The sequence below is a fragment of the Opisthocomus hoazin genome, chromosome 6, assembly GCF_030867145.1.
Source record: "Opisthocomus hoazin isolate bOpiHoa1 chromosome 6, bOpiHoa1.hap1, whole genome shotgun sequence".
Taxonomy (NCBI): Eukaryota; Metazoa; Chordata; class Aves; order Opisthocomiformes; family Opisthocomidae; genus Opisthocomus; species Opisthocomus hoazin.
This window is the reverse complement of record NC_134419.1, coordinates 29,235,794-29,260,752: the sequence shown is the minus strand read 5'-3', so window position 1 is coordinate 29,260,752 and position 24,959 is coordinate 29,235,794. Positions and strand designations below refer to the sequence as shown.

Genomic DNA, 24,959 nt, shown 5'->3' with positions numbered 1-24,959 from the left:
TCATGCCAACAGCACGGCTGCGAAGCAGAGAGGAATATCTCACTAGTCTCCATAGTTGGTTTACAACCTGAAAAACTTTTGCCTTTGACATTTTCACCCGTAAGAGCCTACCATCTCAGTTTTAGGAGACAGTTCTCTGCTTTCACCATAAAGTTCATTAGCACTTCTAAACATGTGGCCTGTTGGCGTTCCTAATCTTGAATGATATGCATCTTCTTCAGAAATCACTCGAGCCTCAGTTTCTTACAGAGTTGGTGCTGCCACATGATCTCCTCTTGTTGCTCACTAGTTTACACACCTGTCATGTTATCTCTTCTCTAAGAGACACTCCCCCTAAACTGTTTAAACACTTCCCACTGCATTTACTGGGCCTTGGGCCTCTTTACTTCCCTGTCAATATTTGCAGTCCGCACAGCTCCAAGAGCTTACAACTGTCCGCAGATTTAAATAAATAACCCATCCCAATGTTTTTTCCCCATTTAATCCCTCTGTTTTCCCAATGGGTATAACTTACCTTAGAGTTCAAGAGCATAACTCAGAACATCAACCCCTCACAACATGTGTTATATTTGATCTGCCTCAAGACAACCCAGCTGCATGCTTCTTTCCTAAGAATGCCTTTAAATCAAACTGAAAACCAGACCCCCTTTGCACTGATCTCCCCTACTACTTGCAATAAAGAAGGCAGCTGTCTCGTAATGCAAGTGTCCCCCTCTCCTCAACCAGGCTCAGTCCATGCAAATCCAAGAGACAGGGAAATAGCCCTGTGCATCTCTCCTTCACCAGCTCCTGGAAAGCTCACCAGGCAAGTGGGAAGTTCTTCCAAAATAATGGTTTGCAAAAATAAATACGGAAAATTTACACAGCACAGCTGCACAAAAAACATAAATGCTTTTAGCTCAAGCTGGCAGACAACCACACCAAGAATCATGTGTCAGCGCACACACCCTTGCTGGAACAGAGGTGCAAATGCCTGCCTCTGGGCAGGCTAGGAGGCACCCTCCAATACTAACTACAGGGGACTCACTAGGCACTGAATTTACTGTTCATGAAGAAATACCTTGTTGGCAGCTTCAAACTGCTGGATTTTGCCCTGCAGGTCTGCAGCACACAGATCGGACACGTGCTCCCCTGCTGCAGGGTCACCTGGAGCCAGCTGCTGACATTCATCCTGCAAATTCTGGAGGAAAACAAAGAATTGAGAGTAAACGGCTCCAGTCTTGCACTGGTTTCTTCTACTGAGACCCAGCAGCATGGGGTCAGCCCCACGTGATTTTCTGTCTGTCTCCAAAATGCCATGCTGCCCTTGTCCCCCTGGGTGGCAGGCTGGCAACCGGCACCTCTCTGCTGGACCAGCCAGAAGTTGCCTGCTGCTCCGAGACTCTGGTTGGGCTCCCTGTCTCTCCTCGCTCCCACACCGTGAGCCCAGCAGCTTGTCTGGCTCTAACCACTGTCTGAAGGCTGACGGCTGCTCTGCTCCCCACACCCAAGCCATGTCTCTAAAACCTCTCTCCTCCATACCTACCCTGCTGGCAGCCTCAAAACAAAGCCAGCACGAAATCAAACTCCTTCCCCGTGTCCTGCCAAGCTTCTCCTCCTTAATCAAGTCCACGGCCTTCTATCCTTCCCACCAGCTACCCTCCTGAAGGTAAGTGACCTGGCAGTCACCCTCCCTCTTTCGACTCTCTGGTCTCTCCTTCACAGCTCCCCATGCTCCAGTACCCACACCGCGTGCGATTCCCTGCAGCCTCACAAGCCATAGCAAATTCAATGCCACAGCTGAGATTTTTTTTCATGACATACCCATTTATTGAGAACGGAAACAGCCTACTTTGACACGTGGCCTGTCAGACCCTGCTGGCTGAGCACACACTAATCCCTCGTCATCCCTTCTTACTCTTGTACTACCGTGCACCCAGTGAGTTGTTAACTCCTCAGAGCAGCATTCAAACCAGCCACCCACCCCAGCCCTCGCAGGAGTCGTTAAGTATTCCTGAATATTACCAGCAATACGAGATCGATTGTGCTGGTGTCTGTTTCACATGGGAGCCCTGGCAATTGCAGGGTTGCAGCACAGAGGCTATGAGAACACAGCAGAACTTTCCAGAGTGCACACAGGGGCACCAGCTCCAGGCAACACAGTGCAGGGAGAACAACAGCCAACTCTGATTAGCCCTGTCAGACTGAATCCTCATCTTCACCAGCCACAGAAACCCTGTCTCTGGGATCGACAGGCACTGCAGGGGAGCTCCTTCAGGCCTGCACATTGCCTCTCGCATACAGAAGCTTCCACACAGCAGCAATGCTTCCCTTTACCCTGATGTTTTGTTAAGATTCTAGTGACAACTTAAACAGTCACAGCAAGTAATTTCAAATTTTCCCCAGGAGAAGGCTTTGGATCAAACAGGGAGAGCTGCTGGAATCTGTCACACAGCAGCTATTTTGAAATAAGGTTGACAAAAAGAAAATGGGGGGGGGGGGGGGGGGGGGGGGAAACACACCTTTCCTCACAACTTGCACATTCCAAAGAAAAGTAAGCTGAAAGCCTGCAAAGAGCTAAGAGCAGGTATGGGAAAGGCAGAGTCAGCTCCAGAGTCCAAAGTCCCCAAGCCCAAGCTGCCTCCCTCGTGCTTCACCGCAGCCATGTCAGGAGCACGGCTCCCCAGCTGTTTCTCCTACATCAGCATTTTACCGACAATCCCTCCTCAGTACAGCTCCAGCAATGTCAGCACACGCTAACCTAGACAAAACACTTCTTCAGAAAAAATAATTATAATAATCACAGCATTAACTAAGCCTGCCAAGCTCGCATCTGCCCAGAACAGTGGGTAAAAGATCGGCTGTCAGTAGGGCAATGCTTCCCTCACCGCCAGCGCAGCACCGCAGGCAGCTGTGAGCGTGCGTCTGACAAAGGCTTGGTTTGGTGGCATTTTCCTGGGGCTGTGGTGATGAAGGGGAACAACTGCTGGTTCCAGAAAACGCCCAGGACAGTACCTATGAGATCATCTGCCCCAACACTGACTGCTCTCAGTCACTGTACCTTACAGTTGTAAATTTAAAGAACTGCAGTTTCCCAAAACTAATAAGGAATCTGTGGTCCTATATACCCTATATACTCCTTCCACATTACCAGAAAGGTGTTTATGCATATGAATCACTGGACTTTTAGAAAGAGTGTTGCTTGTACAGAGAGAAAGAAAAATGATTTACACAAGAACTACTTAGCCTACCAGCTGCATCTGACTTCTCAATTTGCTGTTACAGCCATCCTAAGGATTAAGCCCTTTCCCGCTTCTGCCACAACCTGCACTGAAGACCACAACTGCTGCTGCCATGGCAAGAAACAGGCAGTAAAAAAACCCACAGGATGAATTCCTGGCAGGGACGGTCAGAAGGCAGAGGCTGCAGAAACTCCTCAAAAGCAGTTCTCAGATGAGGATGGCGATGTGTGACACAAAGCCAAGGCATAAGCAGGCCACGGTGATGCACCACATCCTGTTACGAGCGCGCCTATTTTTATGCTGTAAATATATCCCTAGCAGTGAAAATTAGTAGCAAGCAACAGACTACAGGAGCACCACCAACGCCCTGCTCCACATCTTCAGCTCCTGGCTGCCAGCATAATCCCTTTGTGCACCAGATGAAAATCAGTTTTTCTGCATTCCTCCCTAGCATCATTTCTTCAGCAGGCTTTCACGGGAAATACACACAGCTCTGGGAGACGCCCGAGCAGACGGGACAGCAAGCAGCGCTGGCTGAAAAGGAAGCGTAATTCAGCGCAGCCACAGTTGCCATAGCAATAAACCAGCATTTTTCTAATCCCCAGGCTACCTAGAGCATTAGACAGCGCTAAGGCTGCTAATGGCAATGCAATTAGGCTGACATGGATATTCCTGAATTGAGGCTGACTGAGGCCTTCTATTCATTAAGGAAAGTGGTAAAGGAGTTACAAGTTCAGCTTTTTGACTGCATACTAATGAAAATTTCATTAGAGCCAGCAAAACAGAGGCAATCCCGAGCTACACAAGGACTACCACACAAGGACTACCATGGAGGCAGATAACAGCACTCGGAAGTCCCATGAAAGCAGGAACTTTCATCGCCTCTCAGCAACACCTGCCACTAATCAGTGAATCTTTCCAAAGGATCAGAAAGTAAACCAATTATCTAGAATACCAACCCTAAAGTCATCCCCTGGCACAAATCCACCTGCAAGTAAAACACCTTTTCCTCAGGGCACACACCACAGAATCCCTGCGTGGATCTGCATGTTTGGCAGGTTGGAGGCCTGATCTGCAGAGGCAGGGCTCCGGAGGCAGGCGTTCCTGACCCTGAACCATTACCCAGGCACAAAGAAAACACATGCCCAGAAGCTTAAAACACTCCCTTTGGTTGTGGGTAAAAGCCACACTGACTTCTTATGGAGAAAGCTGAAGTGAAACTGGTGTTTTCTCAGCAGAAAAATAACAAAGCATGCAGAAAGCTTAGACGCATCTAGCAGGCTGCATCGACAGGGAGAACTGATGAGGGAGGGAGGTTAATTTCCCAGAACACAAGGAGGAAACAAACGACAGGAGAATGACAGAGGAGAGAGGCAGCACACCTAAAAAGGACGGAGCTGCCTATTCTTAGCCCTGGGTTCAGCGACACGTGGCTATCTATTATCTCAGCACAGAAGAATCCCTAGTAGGCTCAGCCACAGGGACGCTGATCAATGGAACAGCAGCACAATGACCTCTACCTGTACCCGCAGCGGCATATAATCCTCACAGAGGTCATCCCACAGCTCCTGCAGTTCAGAAATCTCCAGGGAAAGACCCAAAGGAGCTCTGGAAAAAGATTTTCTGTCTGCGTTCAGGAAGGCAGAACCAGCACACGCTAAGCCAGCAGAAGCGCTGCCATCTGCCAAGTCACGGCTTAGCTTGGGAGGGGGCAAGCTGGACTTCACAGGAATAGGTAGCCTGCTGCCGCGGGGGCTCTGAAGGGGTTTGTAGTCCAAAGCCTTGATCAAACTGAGGGCCAGCTCCAGCCTGTTCCCGCTCAGTGAAGAGCTTGGGGTCATGCGGTCATCCGAGAAATCATCACACTTCCCATTCCCTTTCACCCCCTTCTCCACATCTTCATCCTTCTGCTGCAGAGGGCTTGCCTCCACAGCTGTGTCCAGGGACTCAACAGAGGAGGCAGGTGTGCCTTCCTCCATGCTTTCCCCATCCACAGGCCCTCTGGCACTGGCAGACTCTGCTGCGTCACACACAGATGACTCCTCGTTGCCCATGCTGGCCGACCACCGGCTGGACAATCCGCAGGAGATGCTTCTGGCCACCTTTCGCGGCACTTTGCAAATCGCTTCGTAGTCGGCATCAGCCACCCGCAGCGTGGCACAGCCACGGCAGCGCCGCGGGCGGTTACTCGCTCCCTCTGAAGCATGGCAACTGTGGGGCTCCAAGCCGTGCTCTTCTTGGTCCGTCCAATATTCATACCCAGAATAAGCAAAATCCTCCTGAAGCAGGGCAGCATACCGTGCATCAGGCAGGTTAGAAAGGTCCACAGTCCCATCCCCAGCTCTGTCATCTGTGCTGGAGTCTTCGTTGTTCCTGCGGTACATGCTCGCAATGCAGAATTTGAGGCGGTCTTTCTCCAGTAGCAGTTTCTGTAGGCGCTCGATGGAGAGGGCTTCGATGCGCGCAATGACGGTGTCGAACCTGTAGATGCGGTCCAGCATGAAGGCACACTTGCTGCAAGCGAACTCGGATTTGCCATCCCGGCACAGCTCCCTGCCCAGGACGTGGGAGAGCAGCACCTGGAGGTTCAGCTTGGCTGCCGTGTGGAAGATCCATCGCCGCTGGTTGCCGCACAGCTCCCGGGCGCAGATCCGGCAGGTCTCCTTCATCCTCCCTCCCAGCACCCAAATCTACTTCTGGGGGGCTCTCAAGAGACCTTCCCGAGGCCTCTACCGCTCACTCAGCAGGCTCCCTCAAGCCCTGAGCCCACCAGTCCCTCTCACCCCACCAACCCCTCTTTTTTAGGGAGGTGACAAGTCGGGTGCTACAGAAACACCTCACCCTACAACATCTGCCTCACATCTCAGCCCAGCCACACCAGGGCTGACTCCCCACTACCCCCCCCCCCAGCTCAGCTCCCCCTCCTCCTCGCTGCCCCCTCCCCCCCAGGGCCGCCCCTCACCCCGGGCAGCCCCCCTGCTCCGTAGCCCCCGCCGCTCCTCCCGCCTCCCCCGAGGATGCTCCTGCCACGGCGGCGCCCGGCTTCTGGCTCGGGTTTCAAGATGGCGGCGGGCGGCGACCTCACACATGCGCACCCGCGGCGGAGCCTGCCGGGCTTTGTAGGCGGCCCGCCGACCGGCTGCGCATGCGCAGTGGCTGCCGCGGCCCGGGCCCGGCGCATGTGGGGCTGGCGCAGGGCAGCGACGGGGATCGCGACAGCGACGGCGACGGCGACAGTGCCAGGGCATAGCGCCAGCGCCCAGCACCCCCCACTAGTGCCTGTCTGCAGTGCCAGTGTCCACCCAGCGCCAGGTCCCTGCCCCAGTGCCACGTCCCAGTCCCAGTGCCCAGCACAAGTGCCCAGCACCAGTGCCATGTCCTGGTCCCAGTGCCCAGTGACAGTGCCCAGCCCCAGCGCCCAGCCCCAGCGCCATGTCCCAGTGCCCAGCACCGGTGCCATGTCCTGGTCCCAGTGCCCAGTGCCAGTGCCAGTGCCCAGCCCCAGCGCCATGTCCCAGTCCCAGTGCTCAGCGCCAGTGCCATGTCCTGGTCCCAGTGTCCAGTGCCACTACCCAGCCCCAGTGCCATGTCCCAGTCCCAGTGCCCAGCACCAGTGCCCGGCCCCAGTGCCACATCCCAGTCCCAGTGCCCAGACCCAGTGACATGTCCCGGTCCAAGTGCCCAGCGCCAGTGCCCAGCCCAGCGCGCAGTGCCGGGGCGGCATGTCCCTGTGGCGCGAGGCTGCCAGCACCCTGCACGGCACCCAGTGCCACCCAGCAGGTCTCCTGGCAGGACCACCGCGCTGGCAGCTTGCCCACCGGTGACCCACGGCTGCTGGCGACGGCGTGGTGCCACCACGACACGGCATGACCAGAGCTGTGCGGCTGCCGGGAACATGCTGCTCTGATCCCTCGCAGCCCCGAAATCCTGCCTGGCACCGCGCCGGGCTGCCGGGGGTATTTTAAGACCCGAGATTTACACAGCAGACGGGTGCAGGCAGCGCTGACGCCCGCAGAAGGACTGCGCAGGCCGGTGGCCTCTCCCCCGACATCGCGCGCCGGGTCCTGCCAGCCCCCCATGCTCTTCCCCGGGGTGCCAGGCTGGGGTCCCCGGGTGCCTGCCCACCCACCTGCGCCTCCACGGCTGGGGGCTCCTCCAGGCGCTGCTGCAGGTCACGTTTCTCAGCCGACAGCGTTTCCACGAGCCGGTTGCTGGCGGCCAGCTCTCGGGTCAGCTCTTCGATCCTCCTGAGAGGGAGGGAAGGATGGGGGATGCTCAGCGCAGTCCCTGGAGCCCACGTCTCTCCCCTTGGGGTGACCCCTCCACTCCCCCAGATGCCCGCAGCCCCCCAGCTCCGCACAGCAGCAGCCCCTCAGTGGTCTCCAAGGACTGGCACAGGGCACAGGCTGGCATCACAGAGGGGACGGGTCCTGAGCACCCACCTCTGCGCCATGGTGCCGCAGCCGTCATCGCTCCTGTCCTCCTCCTTCGTCCTCGCAGCTTCCTTCAGCTTCCCTGCCAGCTCCCGGCACCGCTCTGCCTCAGCTCTGGCCAGCGCCGTGGCCTGCTCGGCCTCACTCCGTGCCAGCCTGGCCTCCTGCATGGTGGCAGGGTGAGCCCCCGGTCACCGGCCCTTGGCCCCCCAGGTTCCCACTGCCCCCAGGCTCACCTCCTGCAGGAGCTGGATCTTGTTCTCCAGGAGCTCGTAGACATGCTCCGACTCCTGCTGCCGCTCCTCATACTGCTGCTGGAGCACTGCCTGGCTGCGGGTCGTCTGGTTCTCCGCAGCCACCCTGCCAGGCACAGCACGGCATGGCACGGCACGGTATGGCACAGCACAGTGTGGCACAGCGTGCTATGGCATGGCATGGCATGTGACACGGCACAGTATGGCATGGCATGGCACTGCACAGCATGGCTTCTCACAACATGACATGGCATAGAATCACAGAATCATAAAACATAGAATCATAGAATGGTCAGGGTTGGAAGGGACCTCAAAGATCATCTGGTTCCAATCCCACTGCCATGGGCAGGGACATCTTCCACCAGACCAGGTTGCTCAGAGCTCCATCCAACCTGGCCTTGAACACTGCCAGGGAGGGGGCAGCCACAGCTTCTCTGGGCAACCTGGGCCAGTGTTTCACCACCCTCACGGTGAAGAATTTCTTCCTAATATCTAATCTAAATCTGCCCTCTTTTAGCTTAGAGCCGCTCCCCGTTGTCCTATCACTACACACCCTTGTGAAAGCCCCTCTCCATCCTTCCTGCAGGCCCCTTCAGGTACTGGCAGCTGCTCTAAGGTCACCCCGGAGCCTTCTCTTCTCCAGGCTGAACAGCCCCAGCTCCCTCAGCCTCTCCTCACAGGAGAGGTGCTCCAGCCCTCGGATCATCTTCATGGCCTCCTCTGGACCCGCTCCAGCACATCCCTGTCCTTCCTATGTTGAGGGCTCCAGAGCTGGATGCAAGTACTCCATGGCACAGCATGGTACGGCACAGGATGCTATGGCATGGCACGGCACGTGACATGGCACGGCATGGCATGGCTTGGCAGAGCACAGCATGGCATGGCATGGCCTCCCTTTGCAAAAGCAAGCCAGCTGGGCTGGGCAAGCTGTACCACCCGGGGTGCCCCCAGCCCAGCTCCCCCCCACGCCATGGGTGCTGTTTCTGCAGGACCCCCGGGCAGGGCATACCGCAACCTCCCAACACCTCTGCCCTGGGGACATGGCTCCTTGGGTGGCACCAGGCCATCCTCAAGCTCTGAACCACCAAAGCCGTCCCCGCACGCTCCCGAAACCGGAGGCTCCCCGGCTGCCATGTCCTGGTCCCCCGCCCGGCGGTGCCCCACGGCGGGACACCCACACCACAGCCCCTGGGCACGGCGCTGCCCTCCCCTGCCAAACAGGTGCTGCTCTTTATTTTTGGCTGGCTCCGGGGCTGTAAGAGGAGCCCCGCGCGTGCCCAGCCCCACTGCAAACCCCTCCAGCCCCACGGCAAACCCCTCCGCTGCCCGCTGCGGGCAGGGCGCAGGCAGACAGCCCCCTTCCCCCATGCCCATGCCAGCATCCGCCCCGGGGTGAGTGCTCACCATGTGTTGTCCAGGGCTTGCTGCTTCTGCAGCTCCCGCTTCAGGCTCTCCACCTCCACCTTCAGCTCGATGTTCTGTGGGGCAAGAGGGAGGTGGATAGGATGCACCCACACCTGCCTGGACCCCCCAGGGCTGCTGCCTGCGGGAATGTCCTGAAGACAGAGTGGGGGGTCCCCCACCCCGCGGCAGGGCTTTGGGAGTTCCTGGGGTGGCACGGGTGGTATTTCAGCCCGCCGGCGCTGGGATGAGGTGTACCCGCTCCACCTGCCCGCGCCCACACTGGCACCGCCACCCACCCCACTGGGCTGGGGACACCCTCCCCATCCCTCTCCCCACTCCCGTCAAAGGCGGCAAGGGGTGAACTCCTGTGCAGTGGCTCTCCCAGCCGCGGTGCCATGCCCAGTGCCCTCCCTGGCATCCCCACCAGCTGTGCACCCCCGGCCCCGGCCCCTTGCTGCAAAGTGGGGGACATGGGGAGGGAAACCCCCCCTTCACCGGGCACCTGACCCCCATGGGTGCTCACCCGCCGGTAGACATCATCCCGGCTGCCCTCGCCCTTCTGCTGGACGCGCTCCTCCAGAAAGTAGATGCGCAGCTTGAGGCTGAAATTCTCCTTCTTGAGGTCGTTGAGGTGCTGGGAGAGCGTGCGGTACCCGTTAGCCATGGCCGGCGCTCCATGAGGGGGGCATCCTGGCACCCCTCACATGGCGCCGGGGACACGGCCCCGGGTCCCTGCCCGCCCGCCAGCACCCAGAGACGGCCCCGACGCGGCCCCCCGTCCTTTGCTTTTTCCGCCTCCCGGAGCTATTTGAGGAATCGCTGGAGCGGGGCCGGGACGGGTGGTGAAACCCGAGCTCCGGCGGCCCCCGGCGCGGCAGCCAGGAGGGCGGTGAGGGGGAGCGTGGTGGCCGGGGGGGCCGTGGCTCCCCGTCCCATCGCCACCTGCCCCGCGTCCCTCCTCCTGCCCTCCACGCCCAACCGCTCCACCCAAGGCATCCGGCACGTAGCCTGCAAGAGGTGCTGGGGGGTCCCTGGCAGGGCGACCCAGGACCCCGCAGTCTCACCTGCTCGAAGTCCCGCAGGGTCTGCGTCTGGGCGAGGGGACCCATCTCCAGGTCCTGGAGGAGACACGTTTGCACCAAGGGGCCGGGCTGGGGTTGAGCACCCGGAGGGCCGTGGGACCTCCCCAGCTTGGGCGGTGCAGGGTCCTCCTCACCCTCGCCCCACGGCTCGTTGTGGGAAGCTGGGAGGGAGCGAGGGCGAGCGGCAGTCAGACACCGCACACCGCCTGCCTCCAAGGTGTCCCCGGCAGGGACACCAGGACACCCTGGGACCCAGCCTCCGTCTCCTGGGGCGATGCATGCTGCCGGGGTGCTGAGCACCGGTGCATCGCCCTCGGCGGGGCACGGGGCCGGGGCACACGGGGTACCGGGGGGCTCTCGGGGTGTCTTACCCGCCATGCGGGTGGCTCCGGGGAGCACGGCTGGCCCGTCACCGCTGCAGGGGTCCCTGCGGAGAGGAGCACACGGCCACGTCACACACTGCTTCGGGGGTCCAGCCCCCAGGGCCCCCCCATGCACCACCCAGCTGCTGTGCCGGAGGGCTCGGGACAGGGGTACACGTGCGTGGGGGGACCCGTATGCGTTCCCGCAGCTGGGAAGCATCTGCTGTAATTGCAAAGACACGAGGCGTGCAGATGGCCGTGCCCCTTAGGAGCACTTCAGCCCCATTAGCAACCCCGGCAGGGCCACCTGAGCCCCCCACGCAGCCCCCCGTGGCCCCGGGGAGGGGGTCTGGGTGCTGGCAGCGAGCAGGGGCTGCCTAAGGGCCCCCTGCCTCCATGCTATCACGGCTCACCAGCTCCATGCAGCCGCTAGCAGGTTTATTTTCAGCAGAGAAGCGTGAGTCATTCCGTGATTTAAAAGAAAGAAAAAACAAACAACCTGCAAATTAAGAAACCCGGATCTTTTGCCTTAAAAAAAAAAAAAAAAAAAAAAATCAGAGTATTTATTTTCTAATCCCAGCATGAGAGCTTTTTGGTTGGGTCCCATGAGCAGTGCGGTGGGCACTCGCCCCCCACTTCACAATGGGCACAGTGCCCTCTCCCAGCGCGTGATGCTGAGCCCCGGCAGGTCCCTACAGCACAGGCTGTGATGGGGCCCCGGGACTGTGCCCCCTGAGCTGCGGACGCCACACCAGCATCTCATGGGCAGGGGACACAGCGATGCCAGCCTGGGAGTCACAGGCCCTGCACCAACAACCTGCCACGAGGGGAAACTGAGGCACAATGGCTTTAAACACACCGGCACTGGGCAGGCCTGTGCCCTGCCAGGCACCATAAGCGGCACGATAGCCAGCGGCACAGTGCCCAGGGGCGCAGTACGTGGAGACACGGTATCGAGCAGCGCTGTACCCAGAGGCACAGCACCTGGAGGCGTGACATCCAAGGAAGCACGACACCCAAAAGTACAGCACCCAAAGGCATGACGCCTGAGGAGACCCAGTACCCAGAGGCGCAATATCGAGGAGGCACGATCTCTGGAGGCATGACACCCCAGGAGGACCAATACCCGAAGGTGCAATAAGCAGAGGCAAAACATCCGAGAAGCCACGATACTCAGCCTCAGGATGCACAAGGGTGCACGATACTCAAGGAAGCACAGCGCCCAGCGGCACGGTGTCCCAAGGCATGACATCCCAGGAGGGAAAACACCCAAAGAGGCACAGCACCCCATGACGCGACATCCAAGGACGCATGACACCCAGAAGCACAGTACCCAGAGACACGACAACCAAGGAGGCATGACAGCCAAACGCCTGACAGCCGAGGAGATGCGATGCCCAGAGGGACAATACCCACGGAGACACGGTACGATACCCACGGTGCGATAACCGGGGATGCGACACCGAGGAGGTGCAATGCTAGAGGAAGCACAACACCAGAGGAGATGCAACGCCCAGAGGGGTGACACCCAGACAGGAAGGTGACCAACCCCTGCGGTTCCAGCACTACAGGGGGTCCTCAGGGCCGCCCAGAGGCAGGGCCACCCTGGCGCTGTGGCTGGCAGTGGGCTCTGGGGTGAGCAGAGGACCTCCCTTCCCGCAGCCCGGCTGCCCGGCCAGCACCCCCCAACACCAGGACTGGGAGCCCCATGCTGGGTGATGGGGATGCTGGGACCAGCAGGAGCCCTGGGCTCTGCCATGGCCGGCTGGGCTGCACGGGGGGCTCCCCCCTCCCCATCCGTGTGCCCAACACTGGAAATTTGTTTGCTGCAAACGGGAGGCCGCCGCGGTGCTGCTGGGGCTGCCGGAGGACAAGAGCCCTTTCATGCCAGCCATGCCACCCTGGGGCACGGAACAGAGCCGTCGGCACAGCACAGAGCCAGAGAGGGACACGGCCCCAGGGCCCCCCACCCGCTGGGCAGAACTTCCCACCCCAATGTACCTTCAAGCCCTGGCACGAGGGGTGCCTTGTGGCCCTGAGTCAGAGCACCCGCTGACTCAGAGCATCTCCGTGGCATCACACCAGGGCCACCGAGCCTGCTTGCTGGCACTCCGGGGTGCCGCCGGGAGAGGGGAGACCAGCGGGGTGGGTGCCAGGGCCGCAGCACATGGTGAGAGCATCCCTAAAGCACCCGGCACCGCTCAGCGCGCCGACGGCAGCTCACCTCCTCCCGCTGCTGGATCACCTCCCACGGATGGGCAGACGGACGGAGCGACGGACGCAGGGATGGACAGGGGGATGGACGGCAGCCCCCAGCCCTGTGCTCAGCCACAGCCACCCCGGGGGCCAGCAGCTGTCTCCGGGCTGGCAGAGGGGCCGTGGCCAGGGCTGGGTAAGGTCAGGGTGAGCGGGGCAGCTCGGTGCCGGGATGCCGAGCGTGGCACAGCCCGTCTCCCCGCTGACTCATCGGCACAAATGTTTCAGCAGGGGCTGAGCGCTCTTGCCACGGGCGAGGTGGAGCGGGGGACAGCCAGCCGCGGCTGCCTGCGCGCCTGGGTGTGTGCGTGCAGCCCATGGCACGGCCGCCCACCAACCGCCTGCGCACAGGGCACGCCAACAAGGTCTCCATTGAGCGCGGCACGACGGGGGGAGCCGGGGCCGGCGTTGGCCACGCTCCTGGCGAGGCCGGCTCTCGGCGCTGCGCCGCATGCGTGGCAGCCGACACGGCTCCTGGGGCCCAGCAGCCCCGGCCGGGTGCCGGACCAAACGGTCCGTCCGGCGGCGCGGGGGGGAACCGGGGATGCGCAGAGCCGGGGGGAGAGCGGGGAGGATGGAAACGGTGCTGGGCAGATGGGGCAAGCCAAGCTCCCCACGCCAGCACCCCAAACCACAGCCCTTCCTGCAGGGCCACCCTTGGCCCAGCGCCTCCCAGCAAACCCCACTTGACCCAGTGCCCCCGGGAGAGCCCAGCGCCGGCGCCGGTGCCATCCCAGCCCCGCAGCCCTCTCCCTCTCCCGCACACCCTGCCATCACCCCGGGTCCTCACACCGCGGGGCAGCGAGCAAGGGGTCCCCGTTCCCTTCCCGGCAGCTGCCCCGCATCCCTTGCCTGGATGCCCGGCAGCGCTCCCGGGCTTGCCCCACGCACGGCCCAGCGAACCACAGCCCGGCTGGGAGCGGGCTGTCCCCCATCCCCGCCACCCACGCCAGCCTGCGGGACCCCGACAGCGGGAGGGCGACACCCACGGCCCGAGGGGGACGGGGATGGGGACAGGCGGTGTCCGGCCCCGCACGGACCCGAGGATAACCCCCGCATTCCGGCCGCACCGATGCCGCTTGGTACCTGGGCCTCAACCTGCGTGGGCACACGAGCATCACCCACGGAGACGGGCACCCACGGATGACACGGCCACGCACGGACACGCTGCTCACCTCCGCTGCGGGGCTCGCATCCCGACCCGCCGGGCACGGGGAGGGCACCGGGTGGGCGCCGGGTGGCACCGGGGCTCTCCGCAGGAGCCTCTGCGGCACCGGCCGGCTCCGCCCGCCGCTGCATCCCCTCCTTCTCCTCCTCCTCCTTTCTCTCCTCCCCGCCTCCATGCTTCATCCATCCCTGCCTCCCTCCATCCCTCCTTCCCCGCTCCATACCTCGCTCCCTTCCTCCTCGCCCCACCCCCCCTGCTCCCTCTCTCCATCCCCCCTTCGTCTCTCCTGCCCCGGCTGTCATAGCCACCCTCCCCCCCAACCCTCCACTCTCCCCAGTCTCTCTGGGCTGAACCCCAATCCTTCCCCACCTTTCAGTCCCCCAGGCACAATCCCTGACCCCTCTTTGACCCCTCTCAGTCCTTGCCCCAATTTCCCTGTCACCCCAAAGAAACCCCCCAATTAGCCAAGATCCCCCGTGACTCCCCCAAATATCCATCCTGACACCCCAGTTACCCCCAGTCCTCCTTGTCATCCCCTGCCTCCCTGGTCTTCCTTGGACACCTCCATCCCAAGCCGATACTCCCAATCCCCCTTGTCAACCCCAGAGCCCCCAGAGCCCCCAGCTATCCTTCCAGCTCCGCAACACCCTCACTTGCTCTCTCTTCCGTGACTTCCCAATCTTCCCTGGGACACCCCTGTCACCCTCGATCCCCCTGGACCCCCAGCACCCCACCCACCCCTTTAACACCCACCATCCCAAACTAACACCCACAATCTCCCCCACCCTTGCCTCTCCTCTCCACCCCCTATTCCGACACCAATAACCCCGGTCCCCTTTGAACTCCGTCATGCCTTCCCCTGCTTGACACTCCAGTGCCAGTGCTGCCCCTGCCCTCTCCCCCAGCTGCTCTGCAGGGACCCCCCTCTGCTACCCCATTGCCTCCTCCATCCTGCACCCACAGCCCCTCAGCCAGCTGTCCCCCGTGGCCCCCCACCTCTGCCACCAAGCAGAGCCCACGCAGCACCCCGGTGTAATGGGGTCAGCAGCGGGATACCATGTCCCTGTAACCCTCATCCCAGTCGTGGCTCATCGGCCACCACCCCCCACAGGCCCCGGGCACCCACTCTGCTGGCGCTGCCGGCTTTGGGGTCCCTGACAGCCTGAGGGGCCCTTCCTGGGGACACAGGCAGGGACCAGACCCGGGTCTCTCCAGGTGGCTCCCTCAGAGGGCCAGGAGCAGGGGGACATGCCTGCTGGCACCGCCACCCCGCCAGCACCCCGTGTGTCCCAGCAGGCCCCCGGCGAGGGACGGGGTGCCGGGAAGCCGGGGTACCAGGGTGCCGTGGGGCTGTGCCTCCAGCACCACTCCCAGGAGAGGGCACCAGCCGGCCGGGAAAAGCCAGCAAAGATGACGTTGCATCATGGCCTCTGCATGAGCAGGACACGGGCACCGTTGGGTGAGGGTCACGGAGATGCAGGGAGACGTTGGGCAAACCCAGGCGGTGCCAGGACAGGGAGCGGGATGCCGAGGTGCTGGGTCAACGGGCACCTTGAGCAAGGTCTTAATGGTTAACGGAGGCCAGGGCTGGTGGCAAGCTGTGCCAAGGGCTGGTGGGGCTGGGGGCCATGGCACATCCTGCAGTGTGGGTGCCCCCAGGCCACGCATGAGGCTGTGGAGAGGGAGCCCTGTCCCGGTCCCCGGCTCACACAGCCGCACCGAGGGGCCGTTTCGGGACCCCGCTGCAGATTTCCCCAGCCTCTGCCCTTGACAGCGTGTCTCACCCTGTGCCGGCTGCCCTGGACTTTCACCTCTCTGGCGTCACGGTTGTTCCCTGGCTGTGCCTGCAGTGCACGCAGCACCGGGGTGCAGGTGGTGCCAGGGTGTGCATCGCTCCGGGGTGTGTGCGCTGCCGGGGGGTACGGAGCGCTGGGCTCTCCCGCCTCGGCCGTGCTGCCTGTGGTGAGGGCAGCCATCCTGGCCACCTCCCAGCTGCCAGGACGGGTCCGTCACTTGGGCTTTGCTGGGTTTAACAGCCTCCAGGGCCACCCCAGGTTGCACATGGGGCCGTTCGGGCCAGCCCTGCTGCTCAGGCCACACACAGCCCGGAGAAGGGCTCAGTCCCATCAGGACCAGGCTCGGGAGTGCTGTGTCCCTGCTGCCCACCCCCAGCGCAAGGAAAGCAGCGGGCAAGGAAAGGTCAGAGCCCAGCTGCTCCGCAGGCAGGACCCCCGCGGTCCGCCTGGTCCTGCTGCACTGTGACATTGTGTCCCCATGAGCAAGGGGATGTCCTCCGTCCCCTGCCATCCCCCACGCCAGGCTGTGCCCAGCCCCGTGGGCTCCCCATGCCGTCCTCTCTCGAGGGCCACCACTTTCCCGCGCGAGGTCACTGGCTCTTGCCCCACTGTGGGTGTTTGCTGGGTGGCTCCCGTGCACCCCACCTCATTGGGAGCCAGTGGCCAGGGCTGGCCCCGTGCCCCCGACCCCTTATCGGGGCCATTGCTCAACAGCAGGCTGATGCCGGGGGTGGGAATGGGCCACAGCGCTGCCTCGCCTTTGGGCTGCAAAGGCCTGGGGAACCCCCATTCCTGGGCGAGCTGGGGGGACGTGGCCACTTCCCTCTGGGGGTGATGGAGCACTGGAACAGGCTGCCCAGGGAGGCTGTGGAGTCTCCTTCTCTGGAGATATTCAAGACCCGCCTGGACGCAGTCCTGTGCAGCCGGCTCTGGGTGACCCTGCTTTGGCAGGGGGTTGGACTGGGTGACCCACAGAGGTCCCTTCCAAGCCCGAACATTCTGTGGTTCTGTGATTCTGTGGCCAGGCTTGCCAGGTGCTGGCTGCCCCCCCGCCAGCGGCATCCCCAGCTTCGGGGGGAGCCACCCGCACCACCATGCCTGCCACCGCCATTCCCATCCCGCTTTGCTGCGCTGCGACGCGCGGGGCAGGGAAACTGAGGCACGGCCGTGGTGTGCGGGGTTGGGGGGGGGACACAAACGCCGCTCCCCGCTCCCCCCGGCGTCGCGGCTCCCCGGCCTGGGGGTCCCGCCGGGGTACCCCCCGGCTTTGGGGCTGCTCCGCCTCCTCCCCCTCTCCGGGAGCAGGGGGGGGGACACACACGGCGGGACGCCGGGCGGGCTGGGGCGGGGAGGGGACGGGAAGGAGGTGGGATTATGGAGACGGGACCCAATGAGCCCGGAAAACGTGCCCCGCTCGCAGCCCTTTTAGCCGGGCGGGCGGGCGGCAGCGGCTTCCCGGCGGCGCGCGGAGGGACCCCGGCACCCCGACCACCCCCCGCCCCCGACCTGGCACCCCGACCCCCGCCATGGCGCTGGGGACGCTGCAGAAGGTGCTGATCAGCGACAGCCTGGACCCCTGCTGCGGGGAGATCCTGCGGGCCGGCGGCCTCCGGGTGCGGGAGATGCCCGGGCTGAGCGCGGAGGAGCTGCTGCGGGAGGTCCGGGTGAGCGCGGCGTGGGTGCGGGGCGCGGGTGGGCTCGGACCCCCCGGGCTGGCCCCGAGCCGGCGGGGCCGCTCCCCGCCTCCCGGCTGATGCAAGAGCCCCGCCGGTTTCGCACGATGGATCCCAACCCCCCCCCCACCCCGGGACCCCCGGGTACCCACCCGCCGTGCCCTGTGTGTGACCCCCCCAACCCACCCACCCAGGACTGCGACGGGCTCATCGTCCGCTCGGCCACCAAAGTCACGGCCGAGGTGCTGGAGGCGGCGGAGAGGCTGCGGGTGGTGGGCAGAGCGGGCACCGGCGTGGACAACGTCGACGTGGAAGCGGCCACCAGGAGGGGTGTCCTGGTCATGAAGTAAGGGTGGGAGCGTGGGGTCACCCCTGCCTGAGCTCCTGGGGGGACGAGGGGGGCTTGGGCAGGGTGCCCTGCCCACCCACGGCATCCCAGGCACCGCCCTGAGGGTCTCCCACCCCCCCGGGGCTCAGACCCCCGTCACCCCCGGGGGTGACACTCCGGTGACGCCGCTCTCCATCCCCAGCACACCCACTGGCAACAGCCTCAGCGCCGCCGAGCTCACCTGCGGGATGATCCTCTGCTTGGCCAGGTGAGCGCAGGGCCGGGCGGGAGGCTGGACGCGCACCCCGCAGCCCCCCGACCCTGCGCTGACCGCGGCCTCCCCTCGCAGGCAGATCCCGCAGGCAGCTGCCTCCATGAAGGAGGGCAAGTGGGACCGTAAGAAGGTAGGAGGGCGGGCGGACGAGGGGCCGTGGGTGCCCGTGTTGGGGTGCGCTCGCTCACCCTCCGCTTCGCACCCCAGTACATGGGCATGGAGCTGAACGGGAAGACGCTGGGCGTGCTGGGGCTGGGGCGCATCGGCAGGGAGGTGGCCACCCGCATGCAGGCTTTCGGCATGAAGGTGAGGGGCCGGGGCGGGGGGGGAGCGACAGGGAGCGTGGACCCCGCCTGGCCCGGCCGCGGGCACCGTGCCAGGCCGCAGGAGCGAGCGCCCACTCTGCCTCAGACCATAGGCTACGACCCCATCATCACTCCCGAAGCCTCGGCCGCCTTCGGCGTGGAGCAGCTGCCACTGGAGCAGATCTGGCCCCGCTGCGACTTCATCACGGTGCACACGCCGCTGCTGCCCTCCACCACGGGTACAGGGCGGGCGCCAGCACAGGGGGATAGGGGGGAGCCGGGGCATCCCCCCCCGCCCCTCACAGCGCTCCCTCCCTCGCTCCGCAGGGCTCCTGAACGACAGCACCTTCGCCAAGTGCCGCCGCGGCGTGCAGGTGGTCAACTGCGCCCGAGGCGGCATCGTGGACGAGGGCGCGCTGCTGCGGGCGCTGCGATCGGGACAGTGTGGCGGGGCCGCCCTCGACGTCTTCACGCAGGTGAACGGGGCCGCGGGAACCCCCTGGGCTTGGCTTCGGCTCAGCAGCGCCCGGCACATGCCACGGAGCCGGGGACAGCCCTCCCCAGCAGCCCTCCTTGCGAGGGGAGAGGGCTCCCAGGTGGGTGCCGGGGGCTGACGGCGGGGCGGGGCTGTGTCGGCAGGAGCCCCCAAAGGACCGCGACCTGGTGAACCACCCCAACGTCATCTGCTGCCCGCACCTGGGTGCCAGCACGCGGGAGGCACAGAGCCGCTGCGGCAAGGAGATCGCCGTGCAGATCGTGGACATGGCCACGGGGGAGGGGCTGGCTGGCATAGTGAGTCCGTCCCCCCCACCCGGCACCTCGCCTCCGTGCCTCAGTTTCCCTGTCTGCTGGGAGTCAGCCTGCGTGCTCGCTGGTGGGCTCCCATCGCGTGTCCTGCTCTCCCTCGCAGGTCAACGCGCCGGCTCTCAGCAAGGCTTTCGCGCCCCAGACCAAGCCCTGGATCGCCCTGGCCAGGGCCCTGGGCACGGTGCTGCGCGCGGCAGGCGAGCGAGCGCAGGGCAGCGTGCAGGTCTGCACCCTAGGTGAGCCGGGCCGGCTGCACCCCGTGCCCGGGTGCGGGGACCCCCTGGGCTGGGTGGGTGGGAGGAGGGAGGGACGGGAGGGTGATGGGAGGATGAGGGCTTCGGGGGTATGGATGGAAGGAGGGATGGGGGGATGGATGGATGGAAGGAGGGATGAGGGGATGGATGGGTGGAAGGAGGGATGGAGGGATGGATGGATGGGTGGAAGGAGGGATGGAGGGATGGATGGATGGGTGGAAGGAGGGATGGAGGGATGGATGGGTGGGTGGAAGGACCAACCCCAGCGTGGGGTTGACCTCTCTGCTGCTGGCCCATCCAACCCCTGCCTTCCCCCACCCCGCACCCCAGGGACACCCCTGCGAGAGGCCGGGAGCTACCTGGTGCCCGCCGTGGCTGCGGGCATGCTGGCTGGAGGGGCACAGAAGGAGGTGACCCTGGTGAACGCCCTGCTGCTGGCCCAGGAGGCTGGGCTGAAGGTGCGTGGACACGTCAGCCTGCTGCACCCAGACCCTGTCTCTCCCAGGGTCTCCCCGTGGGGCTGCTAAAGCAGCTCCCAGGCTGGGGGGGGCATCCCCTGGGGACCCGCCCCAATCAGGACCTGGGTGCCGAGCGGCCGCGTCTCTCCGGCAGGTCACGACCACCCACAACGACGTGACCCCCGAGCCCGACGACAGCACTGGCTTGCTGCGGGTGGTCCTGCAGGACTCCCCACACCGGGTGGTGGGGACAGTGCAGGGCAGCACCCCGGTGCTGCGGGAGATCAACGGGGCCACCTTCAAGCAACCGGCCCCGCTGACTGGCCCCATCCTCGTCTACAGAGCCAAAGCCTCCGAGCCCAGCGCGCTGCCCACGCTCACCGGTGAGCTCCTGGCATCACCCCCGAGCAGGCGGAGCAGCGTGGGGAGACCCCAGAGCCAAGCCCCTGCTGCATCGGAGAGGGGGGAAGGCGTTGCATGGAGAGACGGGGAAGGAGGGGGTCAGGCAAGGGGTTTGAGGGGTGTTGGGGTGGGCCGAGCCCTGCTACCCAGCGGGTGCTGGGGCGGTGGGGCAGCCTGCAGCCCCTAACCCCTCTCCTTCTCTCCAGGGCTGCTGGGGAAGGTGGGGGTCCACCTCCAGTCCTACCACAGCTCCAGCACGGTGGCGGGGGAGCAGTGGAGTGTCGTGGGGCTCTCGGCCCCCCTGTTCGACCTCGGCGAGCTGAAGCCGCGCATCACGGAGGTCTTCCAGCTCCACCTGTAAACCCTGACCACCAGCAAGGACCCCCCGGCCCCCACGGTGGGCTTGGGGTGGCCCCGTTCTCAATAAAGGGTCCGGGAGGAGAGAGTGTGTGATGCCTTATCTCTGCAGTCCCTCGTCCTCCACCCCAAAGCTCCTGCAGGCTTTGCCCCGCTGCCCCCCCCAGCCCCGCTGCTCTTTACTCAAGGGTGCAAAGGTCCCTGTGGCTGCTGCAGCCTCGCCGAGGTCCTGTCCGGCCACGGTTCCGCGCCAAGGCATGGCCCAGAGAGCAGGCAGTGCTCCAAGAAGGGCTGAGCCCTCCCGTGAGCCCCCGCGTCGCCTGGCCCCCTCCCCGGCTTTTCCCGTGGGGCTGTGTCCATTTACCAACATCACGGGGAAAATGGCGTCTTACAGCCCCCCCAAACTGGTGACTGGGGAGCTGGGGTTGACCTGGCTCCCCAAAAACATCGAGGCACGCTCCCATCCTGGGGAAACGGGAGCACCGAGGCAGGTGCCCAGCAGGTTCCCATGGGATAAATCCCATAAGGGGCTGTGACCCAGCCAGCGGCGGCTGCGGGAAGGGCCCTGAGACGGGAGAGGACCGCTCGCATCCCCGAGCCAGAGCCAGGCCGCTGCCCCTCTCATCGCTGCCTTTATTCCCCCACACCACCCGGGTTTGCGCAGAAAACGCCGCCGTTTCCACCAGCTCTGGGGCCCGAGGCGCTACCGGCTGCTTCCCGGCCATCCAAGGCGAGGATTCCTGCAGGGGAATGGGAGTGAGCTCACCTGGGGGTGAGCAGGGATGCCGGCGGGGAGGAGAGCATCCCCCACCCTGGGGCTCACCGCTCCAGTCTCCTCTAGACGGGTTTCCTGGCGTATTCCCGGCGGTACTTGTCATCCACCCGCGTCAGGTACCAGGTGCCGGGGAAGAGATCCTCCTGGGAGCCGTGGGGAGCGTGGTCGGCTGCGGGGAGAGGGCGGCGATGCTCAAGCGGGGGCCGCGGGGTGCCAGCAGATGGGTTTCGCTGCCCCAGCCCCGCTCACCCAAGTGATGGGTCTCCTCCCGCCGCTTCATGATCTCGGTGAAGTCCTGCGGGGCCACGCGCTTGCGGGCGTCCAGGCGAGCTGGCAGGTCGGCCAGGCTGGAGACCAGCTTATCCAGGGGCGAATCTGGTGGCGGGACCCCCCCTCTCCAGGTGAGACGGCACTGCCAGCCCCCCGCTGCCCACCCCTCCCGGCCCCCCTCTCCCGTGGGGCTCACCGGGGGACGCATCCTGCGAGACGCGGAGGGAGAACATGCTGGCGGCCAGCCCCGAGCCGTAGGAGAAGGCGCCGATCCGGCAGCCGGCCAGGTCCCGCGCCGAGGACCTGTGGCGAGGGGTTGGGGGGGTTAGAGGGGACTGGGGGCAGGGGGCTGCCTCCCGCCCTGTTCTCAGGCTCGGGGGTCCTGGGCTTCAGGGGTACATTGCCGAGGATGCATGGCCCTGGGGAGCCCCAGGACAAGGCTTTTGTGTCCTGTCCCCCCTCCCGGTGCCTGGCTGTTCCCATGGCTCCTTCGTGTGGGACCAGCCGTTCTGCCGGGCACGACAAGGGGGTTTTCATCCCCCCGACATGGACAGAAGGGCTTTATGCGCCGGCCCAGCTCAGTGAGCCGCGATGAAAGGGCTGGCAGGGAGCAGGCACGGGGCAGGACGTGTCTACAGCAGGGGCTACGTGCAACGAAAATGTCAGGTCTCTGCTGGGGGAGGTGGGACAAGTGCTGGCGCCTCGTCCCGCACCAGCCCTCACCAAAATGACCTCCCCTCCTCCCCTGCCACCGAGACAGCTTTTGGGAGACTCACTGCGCCAGGAGGGAGGCCAGGCATCCGTACATGGACGGCGTGTACATGTTGCCGTTGCGGGAGGAGAGGAGCAGGGAGGGCTTGGTCTTCTGGTTGAAGATCTCCTGGCTGGCCGTCTGGAATGCCTTCTCCACCTCTTTGCTGGTGTAGGTGTCCTCCAGCTTCACATCGCTGCCCAGAGAGAAGCCGGCTGGAACCCCGCACGGGCACATCCCCAGCTGGGCTGGGGGACGGGGGATGCGGTGTGGGGACCCCGCTCACCCACCGAAAGGGCTGCAGACCCTTATAGAGGCCGGCGGCCGTGTCGGGGTTGGGGGCGGCCAAAAAGTCGTTCAGCAGCAGCCGCCCCACCGACTTCTGCACCAGCTTGCAGAAGGGTGTGTGGAAGATGATGAACTTGAAGTCGTCAAGGGTGAAGAGCCGCTGGGTGCCGGCTGGAAGGCAAGACGAGGGCTGTCAGCGCGTGGTGGGGTGGCACAGGCACGGCGGGGGTGCCGCCACTTACCCTGCAGCCACTGGCTCTCTGCCTTCCGGCGGTACAGGGCGTAGCAGCGGTCCAGCGCCCGCAGGTAGCACTGGATGGAGAGCGGCCCGTCCACCACCGGGTACTCGGAAGCCAGGTCTGGCTTGTAGAAGTCATAGGCGTGCTCCATGTGGGTTCCCCGCAGGCCTGGGTGGATGGGGGAGAGCCGGCTGTCAGGGAGCACCAGGGGGTCCCAGCCGACGGCAAACACCCATGGGTGCTACTCGCCATGCCAGCCCCAGCATCCATCAGCCTCCCCGGGTCAATCCAAGGTGCCCATAGGGAGGTGGCCGGCCAGGATCCTGGGGTACCCAGCAATAGGCAGCCACTGGGACCGGCAGAGCTGGTGCTGCTGGAGGTGAGCAGCTCCATCCAGAGCTGGAATGTGGACGTGCGACCCCCAGGGACGGCACTTGTCAGCCCCGGGGTCTCACAGCACTGACCTCTCTCCAGCACCAGCGGGGCATTGGGTCCCACCAGCATGGCGATGGCACCGGCACCTCCCGTGGGCCGTGCGTTCCCCGTGGCGTAGACAGCGATGTCCCCACACACCACCACAGCGTAGCGACCTGGAGGAGGACAGGTCCGTCAGCAGGCGGGAGCCTCCATCCTGTAGCCCTCGCCCGTCCCCATCCCCACGCTGCTGGGTGTGACGGCCGAGGCGAGTGAGAAACGGGGGCGAGGGGGAGCCTGGAGGGGCCGAGGCTCCCTTTAAGGCTGGATGGAGCTTCTTTGGGGTTCAGGTCACCTCCTACCTCCTGCCTCCTTCCCCCATCCCACAGCACCCAGCCCATGCCCAGCCCTCGCTTCCCCATGGCGTGGTCCCTGCCCTCACCCACCGTCCCAGGCGCTGGACTCCACCCAGGCGGCCGCGTTGAAGAGCGAAGCCGTGCCCCCGTAGCAGGCGTTGGTGGTGTCGATGCCCTCCACGTCAGTGTTGCCCGAGTCGTGGAAGAGCTGCATGAGGACCGTCTTGACGGCCTTGGACTTGTCGATGACGGTCTCGGTGCCCACCTCGAGGCGGCCGATGGCGTCCCAGGAGAGGCGTCTGCGCTCCACCAGCCGCTGCACCACCGTCAGGCATAGGGAGTTGATGTCCTCGTGGGCGGCGCAGAAGCCCATCTGCTGCTGGCCCAAGCCCCGCGTGTACTTGCCGGCCTCCACGCCGTCGTACCGCTCCAGATCCTCCTGCTCCACGTACTGGGCAGGGAAGTACACCTCCAGCGCCAGGATCCCCACGTCCCTGGGCCAGGCGCCCGTCCCTGCGGCGCTGGAGAGGCTGCGGGGCAGAGGGAGCGGCGAAGGTCCCGTGGCAGCCCCGAGCCTTGGGCACAGGCGGTGGCCCCCAGCGGGTGCCAGCAGCGAGCACCCCAGGACACGAGCACCCCAAATCCCTGCTGGTTCCCAGAGCCCGGCAGCGCTGCGGGGAGGAGGGAGAGCATCCCTTTCTCCAGCAAGGTTTCAGAGCACCGCCAGCTCCCCAGCTTCCCCCTGCCCCCCCCCTTGTTATGCCTCCACCCCGGCCGACCTGCGTTGGGTGCTCACCATGCCCTCTGCACGGCCGTGGGGTGCTGGGCCGCCCGGGGTGCCCGTCTCGCCCCCCAGCAGCGCACAGCGCGGCCGACCAGGTGCAGCATCTTCACCCTGGCTCCCTGCACGAACGGAGGGACGGGCAGCGGGACGGACAGCAGGATGGGCCTTGCATGGGGCTTTTATAAACTGTGTGGGTAGCACGGCACAGCCCTCCTGGCCCTTATCAGCATGCCGGACCCTGGTGCTCA

At 64.1% G+C, this 24,959-nt stretch overlaps 3 protein-coding genes across 9 annotated transcripts in view; 1 reads left to right on the top strand and 2 right to left on the bottom strand.

Annotated features, from left to right (window-relative positions):
* PDE4DIP (phosphodiesterase 4D interacting protein) overlaps positions 1-14,286 on the bottom strand; it is a 34,181-nt gene extending 19,895 nt beyond the window's left edge. For 3 of the 6 annotated variants that reach the window (XM_075422408.1, XM_075422409.1, XM_075422410.1), the window contains exons 1-2: positions 4,742-6,096; positions 1,061-1,180 (exon numbers count right to left, since the gene is read on the bottom strand). In XM_075422408.1, coding sequence (XP_075278523.1) covers positions 1,061-1,180; positions 4,742-5,890 — 1,269 coding nt within the window. In that variant the 5' untranslated portion in view covers positions 5,891-6,096. Of the gene's footprint in view, positions 1-1,060; positions 1,181-4,741; positions 6,097-7,350; positions 7,469-7,663; positions 7,819-7,890; positions 8,015-9,312; positions 9,387-9,835; positions 9,947-10,376; positions 10,556-10,765; positions 10,822-14,098; positions 14,152-14,187 lie in introns of those variants that run through there. The other 3 variants (XM_075422413.1, XM_075422412.1, XM_075422411.1) reach the window with 3 other exon arrangements.
* Positions 14,287-17,392: 3,106 nt separating this feature from the next.
* Positions 17,393-20,920, top strand: PHGDH (phosphoglycerate dehydrogenase). 2 transcript variants are annotated; one of them, XM_075422395.1, is made up of 12 exons: positions 17,393-17,634; positions 17,844-17,995; positions 18,180-18,245; positions 18,327-18,381; positions 18,459-18,557; positions 18,663-18,795; positions 18,884-19,032; positions 19,196-19,348; positions 19,467-19,599; positions 19,948-20,075; positions 20,230-20,458; positions 20,684-20,920. In XM_075422395.1, exons 1-12 carry the CDS (start codon positions 17,503-17,505, stop codon positions 20,836-20,838), a joined length of 1,584 nt encoding a protein of 527 aa, XP_075278510.1. In that variant the 5' UTR covers positions 17,393-17,502; the 3' UTR covers positions 20,839-20,920. The 2 variants fall into 2 exon arrangements, with proteins under 2 accessions (XP_075278510.1, XP_075278509.1); XM_075422394.1 differs by having other exon boundaries at positions 17,479-17,640.
* A 530-nt stretch (positions 20,921-21,450) lies between these two features.
* Positions 21,451-24,879, bottom strand: HMGCS2 (3-hydroxy-3-methylglutaryl-CoA synthase 2). The gene is made up of 10 exons (XM_075422393.1): positions 24,724-24,879; positions 24,018-24,457; positions 23,622-23,747; positions 23,161-23,325; positions 22,921-23,089; positions 22,656-22,826; positions 22,076-22,182; positions 21,859-21,984; positions 21,658-21,778; positions 21,451-21,574 (listed from the first exon to the last, which is right to left on the bottom strand). The coding sequence occupies exons 1-9, from the start codon at positions 24,813-24,815 to the stop codon at positions 21,672-21,674; spliced, it is 1,503 nt and encodes a 500-aa protein (XP_075278508.1). The 5' UTR covers positions 24,816-24,879; the 3' UTR covers positions 21,451-21,574; positions 21,658-21,671.
* Between the last annotated feature and the right edge of the window lie 80 nt (positions 24,880-24,959).